The 18444-nt window shown below is 38.1% G+C and overlaps 1 protein-coding gene across 2 annotated transcripts; it reads left to right on the top strand.

Annotated features, from left to right (window-relative positions):
- The first annotated feature begins 4910 nt into the window (after positions 1-4910).
- Positions 4911-17458, top strand: si:dkey-178e17.3 (somatomedin-B and thrombospondin type-1 domain-containing protein). Of its 2 annotated transcripts, none has more exons than XM_027022169.2 (5): positions 4911-5362; positions 13534-13716; positions 14184-14274; positions 16064-16222; positions 16328-17458. In XM_027022169.2, the coding sequence occupies exons 1-5, from the start codon at positions 5113-5115 to the stop codon at positions 16431-16433; spliced, it is 789 nt and encodes a 262-aa protein (XP_026877970.2). In that variant the 5' UTR covers positions 4911-5112; the 3' UTR covers positions 16434-17458. The 2 variants fall into 2 exon arrangements, with proteins under 2 accessions (XP_026877970.2, XP_026877969.2); XM_027022168.2 differs by having other exon boundaries at positions 13531-13716.
- The last annotated feature ends 986 nt before the right edge of the window (positions 17459-18444 follow it).

The raw sequence follows: 18444 nt of genomic DNA, 5'->3' as shown, positions 1-18444 counted from the left end.
AAGGTATCAGGCATACATTTTCCTTTCACAGTTAACAAACATGAAGATTATCATTTATCTTCTCTAGCAACTGCCAGGTACATCACTTAGTAGTTATCAGGTCATCCATGTATGCCTTGAACGGATGGACCAGTTACCTGCAGCCTTTCCCCGCTCACATAGAAGCCCTAATTATTTCTTCCATTGCCATCATAGATGCCAGTGGTGAAATGGAACCCAAATGGCTTCTTCCATAAGAGAATGTGTGGTACTGAAACAAATGCATTAGCCACATCCAGGAAAACCACATGTGTGTCCCTACCATCGTTCTTTGCTGTATGATGCCAAATCATACTACCATGCTCCAAATAACCTGCAAAACTCAAAATCCCTGATTCTTTGGCACTGGATGTATCAGTTATTCACATTCAAATATGCCACCAGTTTCCATGTGATCACACTAAAGAAAATCTTACTCTCCACACTATGAAGGCTTGTAGGCCAATCTTGCTCAATACCTACAGCATCCTTCACTTTGGTATAAGAATACCCCGGACCTTCACTCTTTTGGGATAATCCCTTTCTTCCAAACTGCAACCATCATCTTCCATAAAAATGTCATACTTCAGATGTACTTTTATATAGGTGATATGGGACTACATCAGGCCCTGGTGCAAAACCTGCCTTTGCACAATGCACCTTGTCCCCTGTATGCATTTTAAAAAATCTACATCTGCTACCAATTTCCAATCTTGCACTTCAAACCATCTACCAATAAATAATCAATCATATCTACAAAATGATGAGTACCATTGGCCAATCAACTTTCAGCACACATTTGACGGGCTTTCAATTGGCTAATCCACACAAAACTAGAATTATATGTTCAGGCATGTTCAAGTTTCATATGACTTGACTACTAGACAGAGCTACTTATATTTTTAAACACTTATCATCTAAGTCATTTTATTTCAAACATATCCACAAGATATTGGGATCATATAATGCATCTCTATGAACTAGACAACATTGCCTGTTGAAGTATTTTTCTAAACCTTAGACCTTTTGCACACTTTACCATTATTTAAAACAACAATAGTCAAATAATTCCTAGGTTTTTCACTGAATTTCCACAAAATTGTTCTCAATCTTATGATTTCAGTCTCAAAATAAATAAAAGTTAAAATTTATCCACAGTGTGGATGCTACATGTCAGTGAATCATTGTAAGCTGAGAAGTAGGGACATTAAAATTGTGACCAAATTTGGCATATGGTGTCAACATTACATTACATTATGTGGAGGACTGCCAAGTTTTGTGCACATCAGACTCTTTCGGTGCTACAAAGGTTCATGAGAAGAAAATGAGGCAAAACTAACATTTTTTGTTTGTTTACAATAGAGTAACATAAATGGTGTCATAATGCAAAACTATGACAATATTCACATTACAAATATGTCTAAATTTCACATGTAATCAATCCTATTAATTCATTTTTATTTTCACCAAACCAGAAAAAAATGACGCTTAGTTCACTCTCTACTAAACTATATATACATGTTCAAAACAACTTGTTGAAAGCCTCCACTAAGTCTTGTTCAATCTGATATGGTGTTACTAGTTGTTAGTACTATAAGTATTTATTAGCTATAATTTTATGCTGTGTTTCAATAAGACTTACATTACTTGCAAGATAGTGCTTGGATCCCGGGGATCGCTCACTATATTTTTGGCTATATTTTTTTGTTTACATTAGTAAACCCCTTTGTTAATCAGTTTTAAAAATGTTGTATTTTGTGTTGTACTTGTGCCTTTAACCATAGATTCCTCAGACTTGATTTTAAAAGCAAAAGAATATTGGTTTCCTGTGATTACTGTTTTTCCCCCTTATGCATTTTGCGCTGGTCCTTATCTTGATGTGTATGAATGTTAGCCCTCCCTGTGTGCAATATTCTACAACTGACAAGTACACCAGAATTGTGGAACACAATTAACAAGTGAATGTACTGAAAACACCATAGCTGTGCATTGTCCTGATGCAGTGATTAGTAGTAGTCCCCCCCCCCCCCCAGTGAATGTGAAATTACATATTCTATAATGAAAGATCCGAGTCTTATTGTGATGTGACTCCCTGGGTGTAAGCTTTTCATGTTTAAGCTTTTAAAGTTATACCCAACAATTTGCCTGTTCAGACTGTTTAAGCATTAAGTATCTCATAAAGGATCAAATACAGTTCAAATGCACATCTGAAGATACTATTAAATGGTCGCCAAGATTTCCCCTCATGAAAATTTGTTGAATACATTTGTTACTCAAATACTTTAAAGAAACAACTGTTTTCACTTTTGATATGACCTTTTGATATGACCTTTTTTATTTTCCTTGTTGACTTTAAGCAATACATACATCTGTACACATGTAGGAATACTTATAAACTAAGTATTAGTACTGTTTACTCAAGTAATGTTGTTAGAGTGTCAAAGCAAAAGATTTACACTGTGTTTTACAAATATTTCATGTAAATCAATATGATCGTGTATTCATATTGGATTTTGAATAACATTCTTCTGAATGCCCCTAGAGCTTCGAGCAATCTTTCTCTTCATGAACTAACAGGCCTATGAGGGATTTTAATTTAAATGTTTAAAAGCCATGATAGTGTAATCAAAAGTACAGCATGTCCTACGTGCATTTAGTTCTTTGTCTGAGCTCTTCTTTCAGTACTCTCGCAAAGGTGGCAGTGCCTCCACATTGATGATCTTAAATCACAGATGAGCTTTCAAGTGTCCAAGTTGCAAGATAAGGGTTTGGTTGAGTCACTGTGTAAAAAGAAAATCTTTCCTGGAATATCTACAAATGTATTATCCTTGGATGTGAATTTGTTTTACTAGACTGCTTAATGGGGCATTGATTGAGTAGGGGGTTTTATTGTGGGGGTACCTGTTCATGGTGGAGGAGCTGCATCCAAATCTGACATGCTTGGTCCTTAGTTATTATAGTCAATATCCATTTATATTGGGCATGCCAGGGTCATGCATACTAGATATGTTAATGACCTGTTCCCATAACACACTAAGGCAGTTAGCATAGCGGTTCACCATTTAACAGATCTTTCATGCATGTGCTTTTGTGTGTGCATGAACATTTCTGTTGATCTGTCTCTGTTCATTTGTGTTGGTGCAGTTGTATTTGTGCCTTTCAAAAGTATCATATTATATAATCCCATTGATCCCATTGCTGGTGCCATTTACAACATATGCTTATATGTTTGGGTCTGTCTCTGATAAAATTATTAGTGTCAAAATATGAATATTCACATTAAATTATTTTATTTTCCCTAACTGAAATAAATCTATAAGCAGATCAATTAATTGGCTTTGTCTTTCCGCCATGTCTGTCCTGATGAAATATTCTTCACGCAAGAAGTGATACAGTTCTGAAAAGCGCGTTCTCTCTCGGTCTGTGTGGTGTGGTGCGCATTTCTAACAGGGAGTGTATAGTACTATAGGCAAAACAAAAAAAGATGAAAGGAAAATATGTTTACAGACATCTTTACTCATTTTTAATCAATCCCATCATATGCCATTACATAATTGCACCCTGTGTGTGTGCACGTGTGGATGTGTGTTTCAAACAGGGACTGTATAGTGCCATGGGCTGGCATGCGAAGATGTTCAAACTTTAACAAGACCCTGTATTCAGAAGTGATACAGTCCTGAAAAGCTCTAGATCTCTCTCTTTCAAACAGGGACTGTATAGTGCTACGGATGACATTCACAGGACCCTGCATTAAGGAATGTTGCTATGGGGTTTGGAGTTGGGTCATACGTGGCTTTATAAGCAGCAGTTTGTCTCACAGTTTCTTTTCCTAATTATTTCTTTGTGCTGTCGGCGTTGTCATCACATACTCGCTTGGTTTGAGAGGCTATATGAAGTTTTGCTAATTCACTAGTGCCATCTATCGGTTATAGACATAACGTGCCTGTCTGAAATTAAACAGAAGACGGAACAGGAGGGTGTTCTGTCACACCTTTCCCTACCTCTGTTCCTTATGAAAGATTCCACTCTGCTATTCTTTTCTCCATTTCTCCCCACCTCTTTCTCAGCGCCGCCCCGCAAACACACTACTGAGAGTTTCCTTGCTAAGAGTTTCCTTTTTAAAATTATTATTATTATTGTAAAATGTATGAATTGGATACTGTTGCTCCCATCCTTATCATGTCCAATCTCCAAATATCTCTCACAAACGCAAAAAAGAACAGCGTCAGCAGGCAATGAAGTCTTTTTAAATGTCATATTTACGTTCATCGTTCTCTAACGTTGTCCCTGGGAAAATGAGCGAATGGCTTCTCACACAGGACGTGTTACACCTCGGACCAGCTGCTAGTATACAAATTCTGAGCCAAGGCCTTTTAAAAAAGATGGCAGAAAGACACAATACTTGCGTTGTTTTACAGTCCGGTCCACGATACGACCTACCGCCTGATGCGCTTTTACAGTACGTTATTGGATACGTACTCAGGCGAGAGTAATTTTATTATCCCTAACACTCCTGTCTCTCTGCTGCCTTTCTTTGAAGGTAGAGAGGGAGATGGAGAAAGAAAGGGAGAAAAGGAACGTAATTTTAAACGTAATTTCGCAAATTCCACTATCTGCACCGGGTCTATAAGACCTTTCGGCTATAGAACGTTTAAGTCACATTTATATTCAAGTTTACACCAGCACAACATTGGTGAAAGGTAGGCTAATTGATGTGCACCACTAGTACCTACTAAATTTTGAAGTTCCGCTGTTAAATTCTTATTAACTGAGGCCATAGTTGTTTATTTTCGCCGACTAACAGCGAGGCAATGTGCCTTGGCGAGAAAGAAGTTGAGGTTGCCTCCGCTAAGATCTCCAATGGGGGCGGCGCCGCGCCGCGGAGACAACTGCGCATTACCCGAACAAGGTGTGCGGACAAGTTCTAGCTATCGCTGCGTTCGCACATGAAATTATAGCACGTTATTCTGCTGTACTGGACATACACTTTATTTTCATCCACTAATATTAAAAATCGTAGCTACTAGTCTATTTTTCTCCAGGTGCACCGTAGCTGTACCACAACGCAGAAGTTATTCTCGAGGATCTACAAATATGGGGGCGCACGGATGTGTGTTTAGACGATATTGGATAGCTATTTATAGTGTTTTAGTGTGTTTTTCTAAAGTTTGTATCCCGGGGGCCGAGGCCGGATGCGAAGAGAGAAAGTCGCCTAATTGTTGCACTGGCAGAAACAACGACTGTTTCGAATACACCAAGAGGAAGAGCGTTTGCTACTGTGATGCATACTGTCAGAAAACCGGTGACTGTTGTGAGGACTATCGGCAAGAGTGCCAAATATCCGGTGAGTTTCTCTAGTAAATCTAGTTGCTGAAACTCTGATCAATGTTATGATTACTAGATCGATAAATTCTGTCGGTAAATATCCTGACAATTGATATTTTTCATCAAACGACCATTTAGGTTACTTTTTAGATGATTATTATTGAGTTTGATGTTTCGAATTTCTCACAGTTAAAAAGGGTAACGTCCGAATGACAAATAATAAGCCTGAATCTGCTTTGTGAATTTAAAGTTTAATCTCCTAAAACTGTATCTGGGACTTGAGATGATTTTAAGCGAATTTAAAATGACTCTCATCAGTAAGAAAACAGCGCTCGTACGCTGCAGATTTCGGTACAGCACTACATAAACTGTTAATACTGAGAGATATGAGTGACGTTGCATGAACAGAGGAGAGAATGGGATTTTTTTTTTATACATCACACACCTTGAAAGCATTTTATAAAAATTACAGCCAGAATACTTTAGCAAAATAAGAAAGTACAAGCCATTTGAATATATATTTGAAAAGTAAGAATGTATTTAAATCAACACGCTCGCAGTCCAAAAAGCGCAAACGATTACGTTTTTTGTTTATTAACTTTAGAAAGGCATCTCAATAATGGTATCAATTCATGGTTATGATTAAGACAACTTGTACTGTGTAAAGCACAGTAATAATCACAATGTTCGGACTTTTATTTATTTATTTATTTTACATTTGTAGCTGTGTGAATAAGCTCTTTTGTCTTCAACTTTTACTTCACTGGGTTTGCAATGAGACTCAGCGACGTATTTTCTCGTTAGTCTTTAAGACCTCGCCACAGCATATTTGTAGCACTACAATATATCGATATGATCTTGACTTTGCCAGGTGCGCTTCTGTTAATTTCGCACTTTGGTTTGCGTAAGGTTGGAAGTGTTAATGAGACGAAATAGGCGGTCCAAAGTATAAATGACGTATCGCTAATAGAATATTCTTTGTAAATGTTCATTGGGGGACTATGTTAAAGCGCAGTCTGATGAAGTGGTTTAACCAGCTTTATGCATACAGGCCATGCTATCAGTTTCTGTCATAGAATACTGTGCTCAATATTGGTACCGTATCGTTTGGCAGTAGATGGATATCATTCCAAACAGATAGTTCCTTTTTTGTTGAAGCTCAAACTCAGCTTATTTAATTGGAGGAATGACTATCTCCAACCTCATCTTGTTTATGAAAAGTGGAGTAAGCAAGACGCAAACTTCACAGTATTCACACCTGTTGCTCTGTAGGGTTTTCAGAGCTGCGTCAAACGACAGAAGGTACAGACCTTCCTGACCTGCACTGTACAAAGCGCAGTAGGTTAAACGTATGAGACAGGTAATATGATTCGCTGATACTTATTTATAACCGCACCCTCCAAATTATTTTTCACTTCACCCAATGCTTTTGCACACTGCTTAATGAAAATATAGAATCCACAATTTAAATAAATTAAAATGAAATTATGAAATAAATAATCATTTTAATATTACAGCAATGCACAGAAATTAGTCAATATATTGTAAAAATGTGTATATATGTAATTTATTACAAATTACGATTGTTTTATTTAATTCAATATTATTTTAAAATTTTAATTGAAAAGAAATTTTAAATATGTTATTTTTTTCCCAATCACTCTTCTTCACATTATGAAACAGTGAGTATACTGACACCTAGTGGCCTGGATGTATCAGAGAGTATACTAAATCTTTTTCAAACATGGCCGCTAGGATATGCGTGGACCCGCTCTATGGAGCAAATATTGGTTCATTTGTGGACTACAAAGAAATCTGATTCATTTCTTCTGATCTGCACTTTACAGAATTTTTTTTTTTTAAATAACAAATAATCACTTTCATAAATATTGTTTGCTACTTTATGGTGCAGAAAATGACTGATTGCTCCTTTAATTAGTGCTGTTTTTTTATTTGAAAACTTTGTATTGTTATTTATTATGTTAATTATTTTTATTTTAAAATGCTTCTTTAGTTGTTTTATTTATTGTCATTTCATATTTATTTCATAATGCTCCTTTCCTCTCAACCCAGTCCAGTGGTGTGAACCTATTCACTCACTAATTTATAATTTGTTGTTAGTTGCTTTCATCTGGGTTTAGTAGTAATATGATGTTGAATGCATACTTGGAAATAATGGAGAACTTCAACAATGTAGCATATAAGATAGACAGACAGACAGACACACACACACGCACAGGGTGTAATGATACAATGGTGTATGATGTGATTGATAAAAAATGTCTGTAAATGTCTTTGATCTTTTTTATTATCCAGATGTAAGCAAATGAATCCATATGGAACTGTCAGTCAAGTGTACCTTTCTTCTAGCAGAATGATGGCACAGGTCATGAAATATTTCAGTGGTGTATCAATTGTTTTTCAGTTCAGAAGTGTAGCACTGTAGTGAGGCAGAATAACCCTCATGACAGTTTCATTCTCTGTCATGCTCACCCCCGCTTTACCTCACACACACACACGCACGCACACCCGCGCACGCACGCACGCACGCACGCACGCACACACACACACACACACACACACACACACACACACACACACACACACACACACACACACACACACACACACACACACTGTAATAGAATGAGAAGTAATCCATGTGGTACCATTCAAAAGCTATAAGACATGGGTGCTTCCTGAAAGCATGTGAAGTTCCATGGTCAGTGGGTAATACTGTCTTCCTCTTCCCTGTAGACTGTAACCTGTTACCCAACATACCACAACATTCCCAGTCATTACTGAAACATCTCCGCTGTAGCAGATCAGCATCTTCACTCCACATGAGCCAGTTACACTATACAGAATATGTAAAGAGAGTTGTGTATATAATCTCTAATATTGTGGCTTTATGTAAACAGGTGATTAATACAGCACAACAGTATAATTTTATTTGATTTGTTTTGACTCAGTCATGTTCCTCTTTATGGCCTGTATTTAGTCAGTGTGTACACTGCTGAGCTATAGGAAATGGTGGCTATTGCATTTTTGGATGGATAATATTTTTTCTTTGAGTTTTGTTTTTTAATGCAGTCATTCTTTTCCTTGAGTACAGTTGTTGACCATCTCAGAATGTGGGACAGAACAAGACTGATAACTGACTTACTGTAATGAGTCACTTACTGACATTATCCATGTTGAGCTGATAGTAAAACTGTCTACACTGATTACTATCATAGTAAAGGTCTCATTCAGGATGTTTTCCATATGTTTGTGCATGTGTGTGAGACAGAGAGAGAAAATTTGAGGGAGAGAGTAATAGTAGAGGATGTATGCGTGTGTTCAAGGAAGCGGTGTGTTTTCAGCACAAGGAATGCACTTTGTATGACGAGGAGTAAGTACTGTAGGATTTTCAGTGCACGAGGAGGTTATCATACTGACGGCTCAAAGCATAACACTTGGACTGTCCTGACAAAACCCAGGAACAGGCAGAGTGAAAAATGAGAACAAGACTATAAGAGGAAAAGGTAGAAACAAAAGGGAGAGATTTCTGTCCAGTGGTTCTGTTCTTAATGCTCAGAACATACCCAGCCTAGACTGTTCTCATCTATCGTCAGGCTCAGCATCGCTCAGTGAAGCTCAGGATATCACTCTTCAGAAGCTTAAGGCTGTTCGTTGTTAAGAGCAACAATTAGTCTTAGCTTCCTTTGTGTAAATGGACATTTTGAGCCCTCTGGAGTACAGAGGGTTCTTTGTTGTTTGTTGTCATAATAAATGTGTATTTCTCTGTATGCTTTTTTTGCAGCAGAAGGGTAAAAACAATTCAGCAGTATTAGTTATTATTAGTATTAGTGGCTTCTCATTATTCTTGGTTTACACTGTAGATGAGCTCCATCTGCTCTGGCTTACTTCCTTTCACCTCAGCTTCCCTGTCCAGTGTGCTATCATGGTATCCTGGCTATGGATGGCTGAGCCACCAAAACAATGGCTATTGATTGGATTTAAACTCAGGTCAACATGACAGGACCCTGCAGCGCCTCAGCTGACCAAGCTACTCAGGAGCACTGTGTTAATACACTCCCATTTAATATGACATAGTTATTAAATGTCTACAAAATGAAGATTAGGGTAATCCAAATAAACATCATAGAGTAGAATCTCCACATTTTGCCTCGAAGATGATACAATAATGTAAGCCCTCTATTGGTAAAACCTTTGCTACAGATTCTTGTTAATTATACCTGTTCACTAAGCAAGAAACGAAGGAGGCACAGTGAAGCCCTGAGAGTTTATGTTCCAGCATGTTGGTGTTACTGTGAGCCCGCCTCTAATATGTTCACGACAAAACAGGGTTGTCAGTTGCAGAGTCCTGAAGCTGGGTGGAATGCAGTGTGAAGCCTGCCCTGTGTTTAGCATGCCCTATAAACACGTTGCGTATGCATGTTTGTGATTCATTTGTGGAGAGAGGGGTAGGGCAATTGGCAGGATGGGGGCAATCAATCTTGCTCAAGTCTTCTCTTTTTCCATTTTTTTTAAAAAGAACACTGGTCATTTTGTCATTGAAAAACACACACCTCTCCACACTCATTCCCATCCTTCCGCACACCAGACCCTATGGGCTACACATTAATTAAGGCCTGCCAGAGCTGCTACAGCTGTTAATGCACATGCAAATACAGGTGTGTGTGTGAGAGAGAGTTTTGGTTCTGTGTGTGTGCACGTGTGTGTGTGCGTGCGTGCATGTGAACTGAATGTACACACTGCTTTCTTTTGTCATACAGGTTTATTATCACTCATAATCATAATCATGATACATAATGTATATAAATACTTGAGCACTATGAAATTCTCTGTGGAGAGACAAATTGTTTGCTTCATTTTTGAAAGAACAAAGTTGCAGGTCTCTGTATCATATGTGTGTGTGGGTGTGAGTGTTTGTATACAGTCTGGATGTGAGGGGTTCTCTGTGGCTCTCTGCAGTAATCTACCTTGTCATTACTATTAAATGCTTTGTTCATCTGCAATAACAAAGAAATAAAGCTTTGCTGAGGTAAGCCGAGCTTAGAAACACACACTAATCGTGGAGCATGTGGTCTGCTTGCCTTGACTACAGTTCACCTTAATTTGTGGTGGTCTGTTGTAGGTCTCTGTATCATAAATGCATGTGGGTGTGAGTGTCAGTATACAGTTTGGATGTGAGGGTTCTGTGTGGTTCTGAGCCGTAATCTACCCTGTCAATGGTATTAAATGCTCTGTTCAAATATCTGTTTTGTCAAATATTGAAACATAACCTTTCTGTAGCTTTATATGCATAATAAGATTTTATTTAAAATAAACATAAAATCACCAAGCTGGAGCAAAATAGGTCTAGTTTACCCAGGCTTTTAGAGGTTATCAGGGAAAGGGATTGGGGCAGACCTGCCAAACTAATGTAATGGAATGTGAGGAATTTGAGAGTGGATGTATGATGAGGTGTGTGTGTGTGTGTGTTGACATATTGCATCTCGTGGAAGGTGAAGAAGGATAATTAAATGTATAGCTCAGATCAGAAGTCGCTTCTGGGTAAAACCAGAAAGCAAGTACATGGACTTTTAAACAGCAACTGCAGAAACATTTAATAACCAAACCCAGTAAAGCATGCCATGTGTATGTTCACCATGTTCTTTGCTGGGAACCTGGGCTGGCTACAGCCCTGAACCTTTTGTCAGTCTCTATCCGATTTGAGGATGCAAGCATGATAAACAAAAGAACAGCAATAATGTACAAGCTGAGACTTCTAAATTCTCTTATGTATTGTCAGATTGAACCTTTGCATTTCTGGCAAACACAACTGCAGTATTAGGTTTCACTTCAAGAAACGTAATGCAGACTTCCTTTTACACATTGTGTAATTTGACCCACTGTCTTTCTGCATCTTTTCATGTACAAAGCAGCCTGGAGATTTTCCCATATCAGTGCCAACCAACCAAAAGAATATATTCCATAAGCACTGATATGGGAAAACATCTGCAGGCTGCTTTGTACATGAGAAGAAAGATATATATATATATATATATATATATATATATATATATATATATATATATATATATATATACTGAAATATATATATTTTCAGTATATATAATACTGAAAATATACACACACAAAAATATTTTTTGTGTGCATACATTTTCAGTTAAATACACATATATAACAGTTTTAGATAAACAGGTATGTTCAGCATACCTGCTTGTACTACTTTTTTTCATGAAGTGTTCCATAAAAGGGTTAAAGACCATTTAATTTATACACATGCCGTAGCAACTGAAAGTTTTAATGACATGTGTTCAAGTGTTTATTAACTGCACAGTGACTGCATCTCAAACTCAGTCTGGGCAGAAAATGGCCATAAGCAAAGATGGACAACCCCACACCCTAATTGCCTGCATTTTACTAAAAAGTAAAAAAAAAAAAAAAAAAAAAAAAAAAAGTTTGTGAACCCTTTAGAAGTTTATATTTCTGCATATATTTGACCTAAAACTTCACATTTTTGTTCTAAAAGTACATAAATAGAACCAAGTAAAATCAGACAAAATATTAGTGTTATTTTTGCAATGAGGAAAATGATCAAATATTAAATATCTGTGAGTGGCAATAGTATGTGAACCTGTTTTCAGTATCTGCTGTGACCCCTTTGTGCAGTAATAACATGCAATTAAATGTTTCTGGTAGTCCTGCACATTGGCTTGGAGGAATTTTAGCCCATCCCTTCCATTTGCTCCCATGAACTGTTTGCTTCTTGTCCTTTCACAACATTTCTATTGGATTAAGATCAGGACTTTGACTTGACCATTCCAAAACCTTAACTTTATTCTTATTTATCCATTCTTTGGTCGAAGAACTTGTGCTTAGGATCTTTGTTATCGTGCTGTTATCTTGCTGCATCATTTTCCTCAATAAATAAATGGTTCACAAACCTTCAAGCACTGCTGTATATTGCGTACATTCAATAAAGTACAATACTGCTGGTGTGCCAGTGTCAAGGTTAGTATGTACCTTTTATGTATGCCTGTTGTCCCACCATATATATATATATATATATATATATATATATATATATATATATATATATATATATATATATATATATATATATATATATATAGTAGGGCTTACTGGTGCTTACAGAGAGCAAGTTTGATCTTGTTTAACTGTTATATATTTTGCTATATATGTGTGAGTGTGCATGTATGTGTGTATAAGACCAATTACAAATGTCAGAAGCTATCAGATTGGTTTGGGCATGATGAATATGAGTGATATAATGAGAACATATTCTGCATGTGTGTATGTAATTAGGTTGCTGTATGATTTTACTGCATGGTACATAAAACACACCATGTCAGCAGTATGGAAAGGATTTGTATTATTTTAAAACTACAGCAGAGTTTTCATAGGCATAGAGCCAACTAGAGGTAAGTCCCAACTATAGTAGGGGCAGTACTCTACACACACTTCCCTGTCCCAGCACACCTAATTCAAGCTGGGAAGCACATCAACATTACCTACAAGAGCTGGTGTGTTGGAGCACGTAATACTTACAATTCTATAGACCAATGGGTTCCCAGACTCTGAATATAGTCTCTGAACTATATGCCTTAAAAAACAAAAGTGAACTCCTGAAATCCATACTATCCATACAGATAATATTTGAATCTCAAACACACTTTTAAGCTCTCTCTCCACATTCTCTCTCTCTCTCTCTCTCTCTCTCTCTCTCTCTCTCTCTCTCTCTCTCTCTCTCTCTCTCTCTCTCTCTCTCTCACACACACACACACACACACACACACACACACACACACACTCTCGCACAACATGCATGTTCATTGCTGGTGGGCTAGGAGATACTTCACACTTCAAAAACATCACATGACAGACCAGCTGTGTTACTGAGATCTGGACTTATCCCCTCTACCTCTGTTCTTTGAGAATGTGTCCCTTTTGAATGATCTCAATCACACACAGAATTACATCCTGTAATGGGCGTGTGTGCACTTAACAAATCTCCAACATCATCTATGCAAGTGTTCTCTTGCTCATAATGCTCTCTCCCTCTTTCTTTCTCTTCTTTCCCGCTCTCTTTCTCTCTTTTTTACTCTCTAATTTCCTGCTCCTCCCCCCCTGCGCTCTCTCTGTCTCTCTCAGCAGCAGTAGACTGTACAGTGGGGCAGTGGAGTGCTTGGTCCCGTTGCTCGTCTGTGTGTGGAGTGGGAAATATGGAGCGCAATCGCCAAGTGACCACACACCCTCGCAATGGAGGTGTGCCCTGTCCTGATCTCAAACAACGTCGTGGCTGCTTAGCACACATGGAGACCTGCAGCGCTGCCAAGGGTAACATGCTGACTGCATTAAAGATAATACGAGTAATGAAGTTACAATAGAAGGGAGAAAGATATCAACCATGTGGGTTTATAACTAGAACCATGATTATTTGAGTGTGTTCCCAGGAGTGAGATGAATCCAGATAAAAAGGGTGAGAAATGTGTACAAAAATGTTTACAAAAAGCACAGCCAGCTTAAATAAAAAGAGAATTCCCAAATGTTTAATATAATCTCTCTGTCAGATGTTTGAAGAGATCGTCTCCATTTATTATCAACATTTATGCACAGCTGTGTGGATAATAGTCAAAGATTTAACAGTTCAAGACGTCTGTGCGGTGAAAGACTTGAAAGTGCACGTGTCCCAGAGTGCATCTTGTCTGTGGGTCTCCTGCACATTGTTTCATTGTTTAGCTACACTTAAAGTACACATTTAATTCTCTCTCTCTCACCTCCCTCTTTCTCTCTGTCTTCCTCAGATGTGGCCAAAATCCTGCCTGACTCATTCAAACGGAACTTCAAGGACCCCTGGAGACGGCCACACATGCTTCTAAAGGAGGAGAGAAAGAGGTGGGGCAACAGCAGCATTCATAAAACAAATGTTTATTTCCCTAAAGAATTTGGGTTTCACCATACATTAACTGTATGTAAATAGAAGCCAATTATACGTATGGCTTCTGAGATATCTAAGCTCAAACGAGCACCATGTTCCTTTAAAATAGTGCTTTGTAGTGACATTGGCCTAGGATAGCATGGCCCGACTCCAGACTGCCTATTATCTCAGTAATGAGCTGGAATAATATGAAACACCCATCACACTGCACATTTGAAGGCCACGGTGACCAGACTCTTGGGAATGATATTTCCTGTGAGTGGTGGCTGTGAAAACTCTATATGTTTTCACTGAGAGCACAGCAAAAGGCTGTGAGGGTTTGTCAGTATTTCACAGATTTTCTATGGCCCAACATATTGACCTCAATTACCCAGCCATAGGTATTTTGTGTGTGGGGGGCATTTAGCAAAACAGTTTCAGAATATAAGCATTTTGAATGGGGTTAGCCCTCTAGGGAGTATTTTTGTATTTGTATGTACTGAGTGAGTGAGTGAGTGTGTGTGTGTACTAGGTACACTTGATTTGGTTGAAGTGGTTGCGTTACATTTAGCTGAATTTTGATTCTATTCAATAATGGAGCTTGTTAATAAACAGATGACCTAACTGAGTGTTGTTTAAAGGAACTTTCTTTAATGCAAATTTGAAATGATTTGTGTCTTTTATGTGTCAGACCCAAGCCCTAGAGAATAAGTGTATTTCAGTTGAAAGATTATTAAGAGTAAAGTGGAATTAAGTTTCTGCATGAGTGTGTTAAGCTTTCATGAGATGAAATGGATTTCTGCGGGAATTTCCAAACCACCCACCTACCCACCCATACACACAGGAAGTCCCAGGATAGCAACATTTCCCTTATGAGAGGTGTAGTTCCTTACAGGATGATGGCAACCATGATTAGTTGTGAGGTAAAGGAGGATTGAGAAATTGAGAAAGAGAAACATAGAGGGAGAAGGAGAAAGAGAGAGAAAGAGAAGGAGAGAGAAACAACATTTTTACTCAAGGTAGCAAAACAATTAATTAATTGAACATATCATGGGCAAGATGCCCTGCTATGTAAACATCTAAGCTGACAGTCACATGGAAATAAAACCTTTTTATGCACTCTGAGGAGGAGAGACAGAGAGTAAGAGTTAAAAGAGAGACAAAGAAATATTTTCAGTTGTGTGTCTTTGATTATTTTAGGTTTTGTAGCCACTAAGCTTCTGGCTTCTCCTCCTGAACTTTGGTTCCTCTCAAGATTTCTTGGGAGCTCTCAGGGAGCTTTTCATTAGTGGCCTAGATCTAGATTCACTGTATGGCTGATTTCTGTAAACCTGCTTTGTGAAAACACCTGTTGTATAAAGTGCTATACAAATACTTTTCCATTGAACTGAAATACAGTTGTTCACTTTTCTAAATTCCTAAACATGCTTTCCCAGTACTGACACATTTGATAGGGTTGATAAAGGCTCTGAAGTATCAGGCAGATGAGAGGAGAGGTGAGGATGGAACAGATGAGACAGCGGGTGGTGGTCACTAGTCTAGCTGGACTGCAGTTCTTTTTTTTATAGGTCTGAGATACACTGCCATGTCTTTGTCATTGTGTCAAGAAGCTCAAAAGGTGTCCACTGAAGGATTATTGTCGATGGTCTACTCAGTCTCTAGGCCCAGTTCACACCATAGAATTATTACGTTGTTAACTGGACTATAGAATTACTGGTCAACATCCCTGTCTCTCACTGTGTGTGTGTTTACTTATCTCTGCTGTAGTTACTGTGTGTACATGCGTGTGAAGCAGGGGAGTGCAGCTTGCAGGCTAAAGATGTGGAGCACTCAGCTCACCCGAGAGCGCTCGGTGTGTGTTGAGTGTCAGGGTGATGCCATGGCAACTGACAACCGCTGCCATGGAGATGGCCTGCAGACCATCAGGCAAGTTGTGTGGTCACATGCATTCAAGAGGACATATGTGCATACATAATCTCTTTAGCTGGTTGAACACAAGGTCTTTAAATCTCTTCCAATGTCTATCTTTAGAACCTTCTGGGCAGCCGCAACAGCACCAGGCTGCTACGGATCTTGGATCAGAGAGTCTTCTAATGAAAACTGTCAATGCCCGCCTTACTCCATACTATTTGTCTGAACGGCAAACCCCTTCAAAGGCAGGAACATAGTAGCTCCCAGTAAAGCAGAAAGGACATTGGGAATATGCTGTTCTTGGAGGCGAAAGGATGCTTTCTGGCCTCAGACTCTCTTTGTACTCCCTTTCACAAGAGCTTGCATCACATGCTATATAACCAGCATAACCGTACATAGGCTGAATACTAACTGAATATTCATCTGGCTCTATAAAAGGCTCTATGAAAAGCACAATAGAGGCTAGATTTCTCTTACCTCTTGAATCTTTTCTATCTACCTCCAAATGCACTCGCCTTTAAATACACTTTACGGTGGATGCCTGTGATGTTTTGAATATGTCCATGTGATTAGAAATGCATACATCATTTGTGTACAAGTATGAGTGAGGCAGTGTGTTTAATGTGTCTGGGCCACTGCTGGTTTTGAATGTGTGTTTGTACAGAAAGTACTCAGGCATGTATCCCCATTCGTTTGTGTGTCACTGGTCACATTTTCAATTTAAGTGATTTTTTAAAATTGCTTTAGCCCTTAAAAATGTTTGTCAGCATAGACAATGGAAATATAAGATGTAAAATTCTAGCTGAAAACTTTACAGAGATATACAGAGATTTACATAGTTTATACATTGACAAACATTTTTAGGTGCTAAAGAAGTTTTTATAAGACATCACTTGAATGAAAACATGGCCAATGTTTCTCCAAACCTTTACATATACTTTGAATTTCTGATCAGTCCAGAAGTGTAATTCTTATCATCTTTCTGGAATTACTCTGCTACTTTGATCATACATAGTCCATCTGCAGGCATAATAAAGTGTCTTGTGACAAGAAGAAATGCCATAAATCTAGATTTTTAGGTCTATGCTTGCCACTTGGAGTTTTAATGGCTTTTATTTTTAATCAATATTTTAGCAACTATCAGAACATTCATTATTATCAGCACAGATCAATGTAATATCCAGTACCCTTACTTTATAACTGTATTCACATATTGAAATTTTGTCAAATAAAATCTGTTTAAATCCTTTATTCTTTCTTACATGTACCATGCCTTTTCATAGTTTCTTTTGAGCTATTTGTTTTCATTCTTTATATGATTTGTTTCTGCTTTGTGTTTGTCCTTCTCAGTTAATTAGTTAAAAATAAATGTCTGAAAAACTGCTCTTAAGTGGCAGTATTACCTCTATGTGTCCAGGCTGACTTGTTAGCATTCCCCTCTCTGCAGCTGGATACAGGCACAAAAGAGGCACTTGTACTTTTTTTCTGCACTACTATTAGGGAGCTGGTGATGGTTGACCAAACCAGATATTTACCAAAGCTACATGTGGTTATTATACTTCAAAGAGGTACTGTGTGTACACACTCCTGCATAAATGCATCTCTGAACATGTACTTTGACATTCTTTATATTCCCAGTGCCCTTTGGCAGACAATAAGTAGTACAATTCAAAGATTAAATTTGATGATGATATAGGGCACTAAAGATCTCTTTTGTGTCTGAATTTGAACATATCATATAGATATGTGAAACACTTAGGGTGGTGGTTAATAACAGAAAATTGTTTACAAGTGTTAAGGCTGTCCACACACACACACACACACACACACACACACTCCCACACTGTAGTCAGCACAATCTTCCTCCTCATGTCTCAAGGTCAGCACATCATTGCTGGCCATCAGTGTTTCAGCATCTTAGTGTACTGTACAGTAACACTATATTAGGAGAGTAATCCTAATTAAGTTATAAGAGGTAACCTTCAACCTAGGAAAGCTAACAATATAACTTCAGTCCCTTGTTGACTATCTAAGGGACTGTCTTCATAGGTTACATTGTCTGTTACTCACATGCCTATCCTAGGGGGCATTACTACATTTACAGTATTTAGCTGACACTTTTATCCAAAGCAACTTAAAATTATTAGTGAATACAAATTGAGCAATTGAGGGTTAAGGGCCTTGCTCAGGGGCCCAACAGTGGCAACTTGGCAGTGGTAGGGCTTGAGCCAACAACC

This window comes from Electrophorus electricus, chromosome 23 (genome assembly GCF_013358815.1).
Source record: "Electrophorus electricus isolate fEleEle1 chromosome 23, fEleEle1.pri, whole genome shotgun sequence".
In the NCBI taxonomy this organism is placed as follows: domain Eukaryota; kingdom Metazoa; phylum Chordata; class Actinopteri; order Gymnotiformes; family Gymnotidae; genus Electrophorus; species Electrophorus electricus.
Note: the sequence above shows the minus strand (reverse complement) of the source record. Positions and strands in the feature narration are given on the sequence as shown.

Excerpts from the sequence above, each read along its gene's own strand:
- si:dkey-178e17.3 (XM_027022168.2), top strand. The coding sequence starts at position 5,113 with ATGGGGGCGCACGGATGTGTGTTTAGACGATATTGGATAGCTATTTAT. Across the intron at positions 14,275-16,063 it reads CTAAAGGAGGAGAGAAAGAG|TTACTGTGTGTACATGCGTG; the intron begins GTGGGGCAACAG and ends TCTCTGCTGTAG. Across the intron at positions 16,223-16,327 it reads GATGGCCTGCAGACCATCAG|AACCTTCTGGGCAGCCGCAA; the intron begins GCAAGTTGTGTG and ends GTCTATCTTTAG.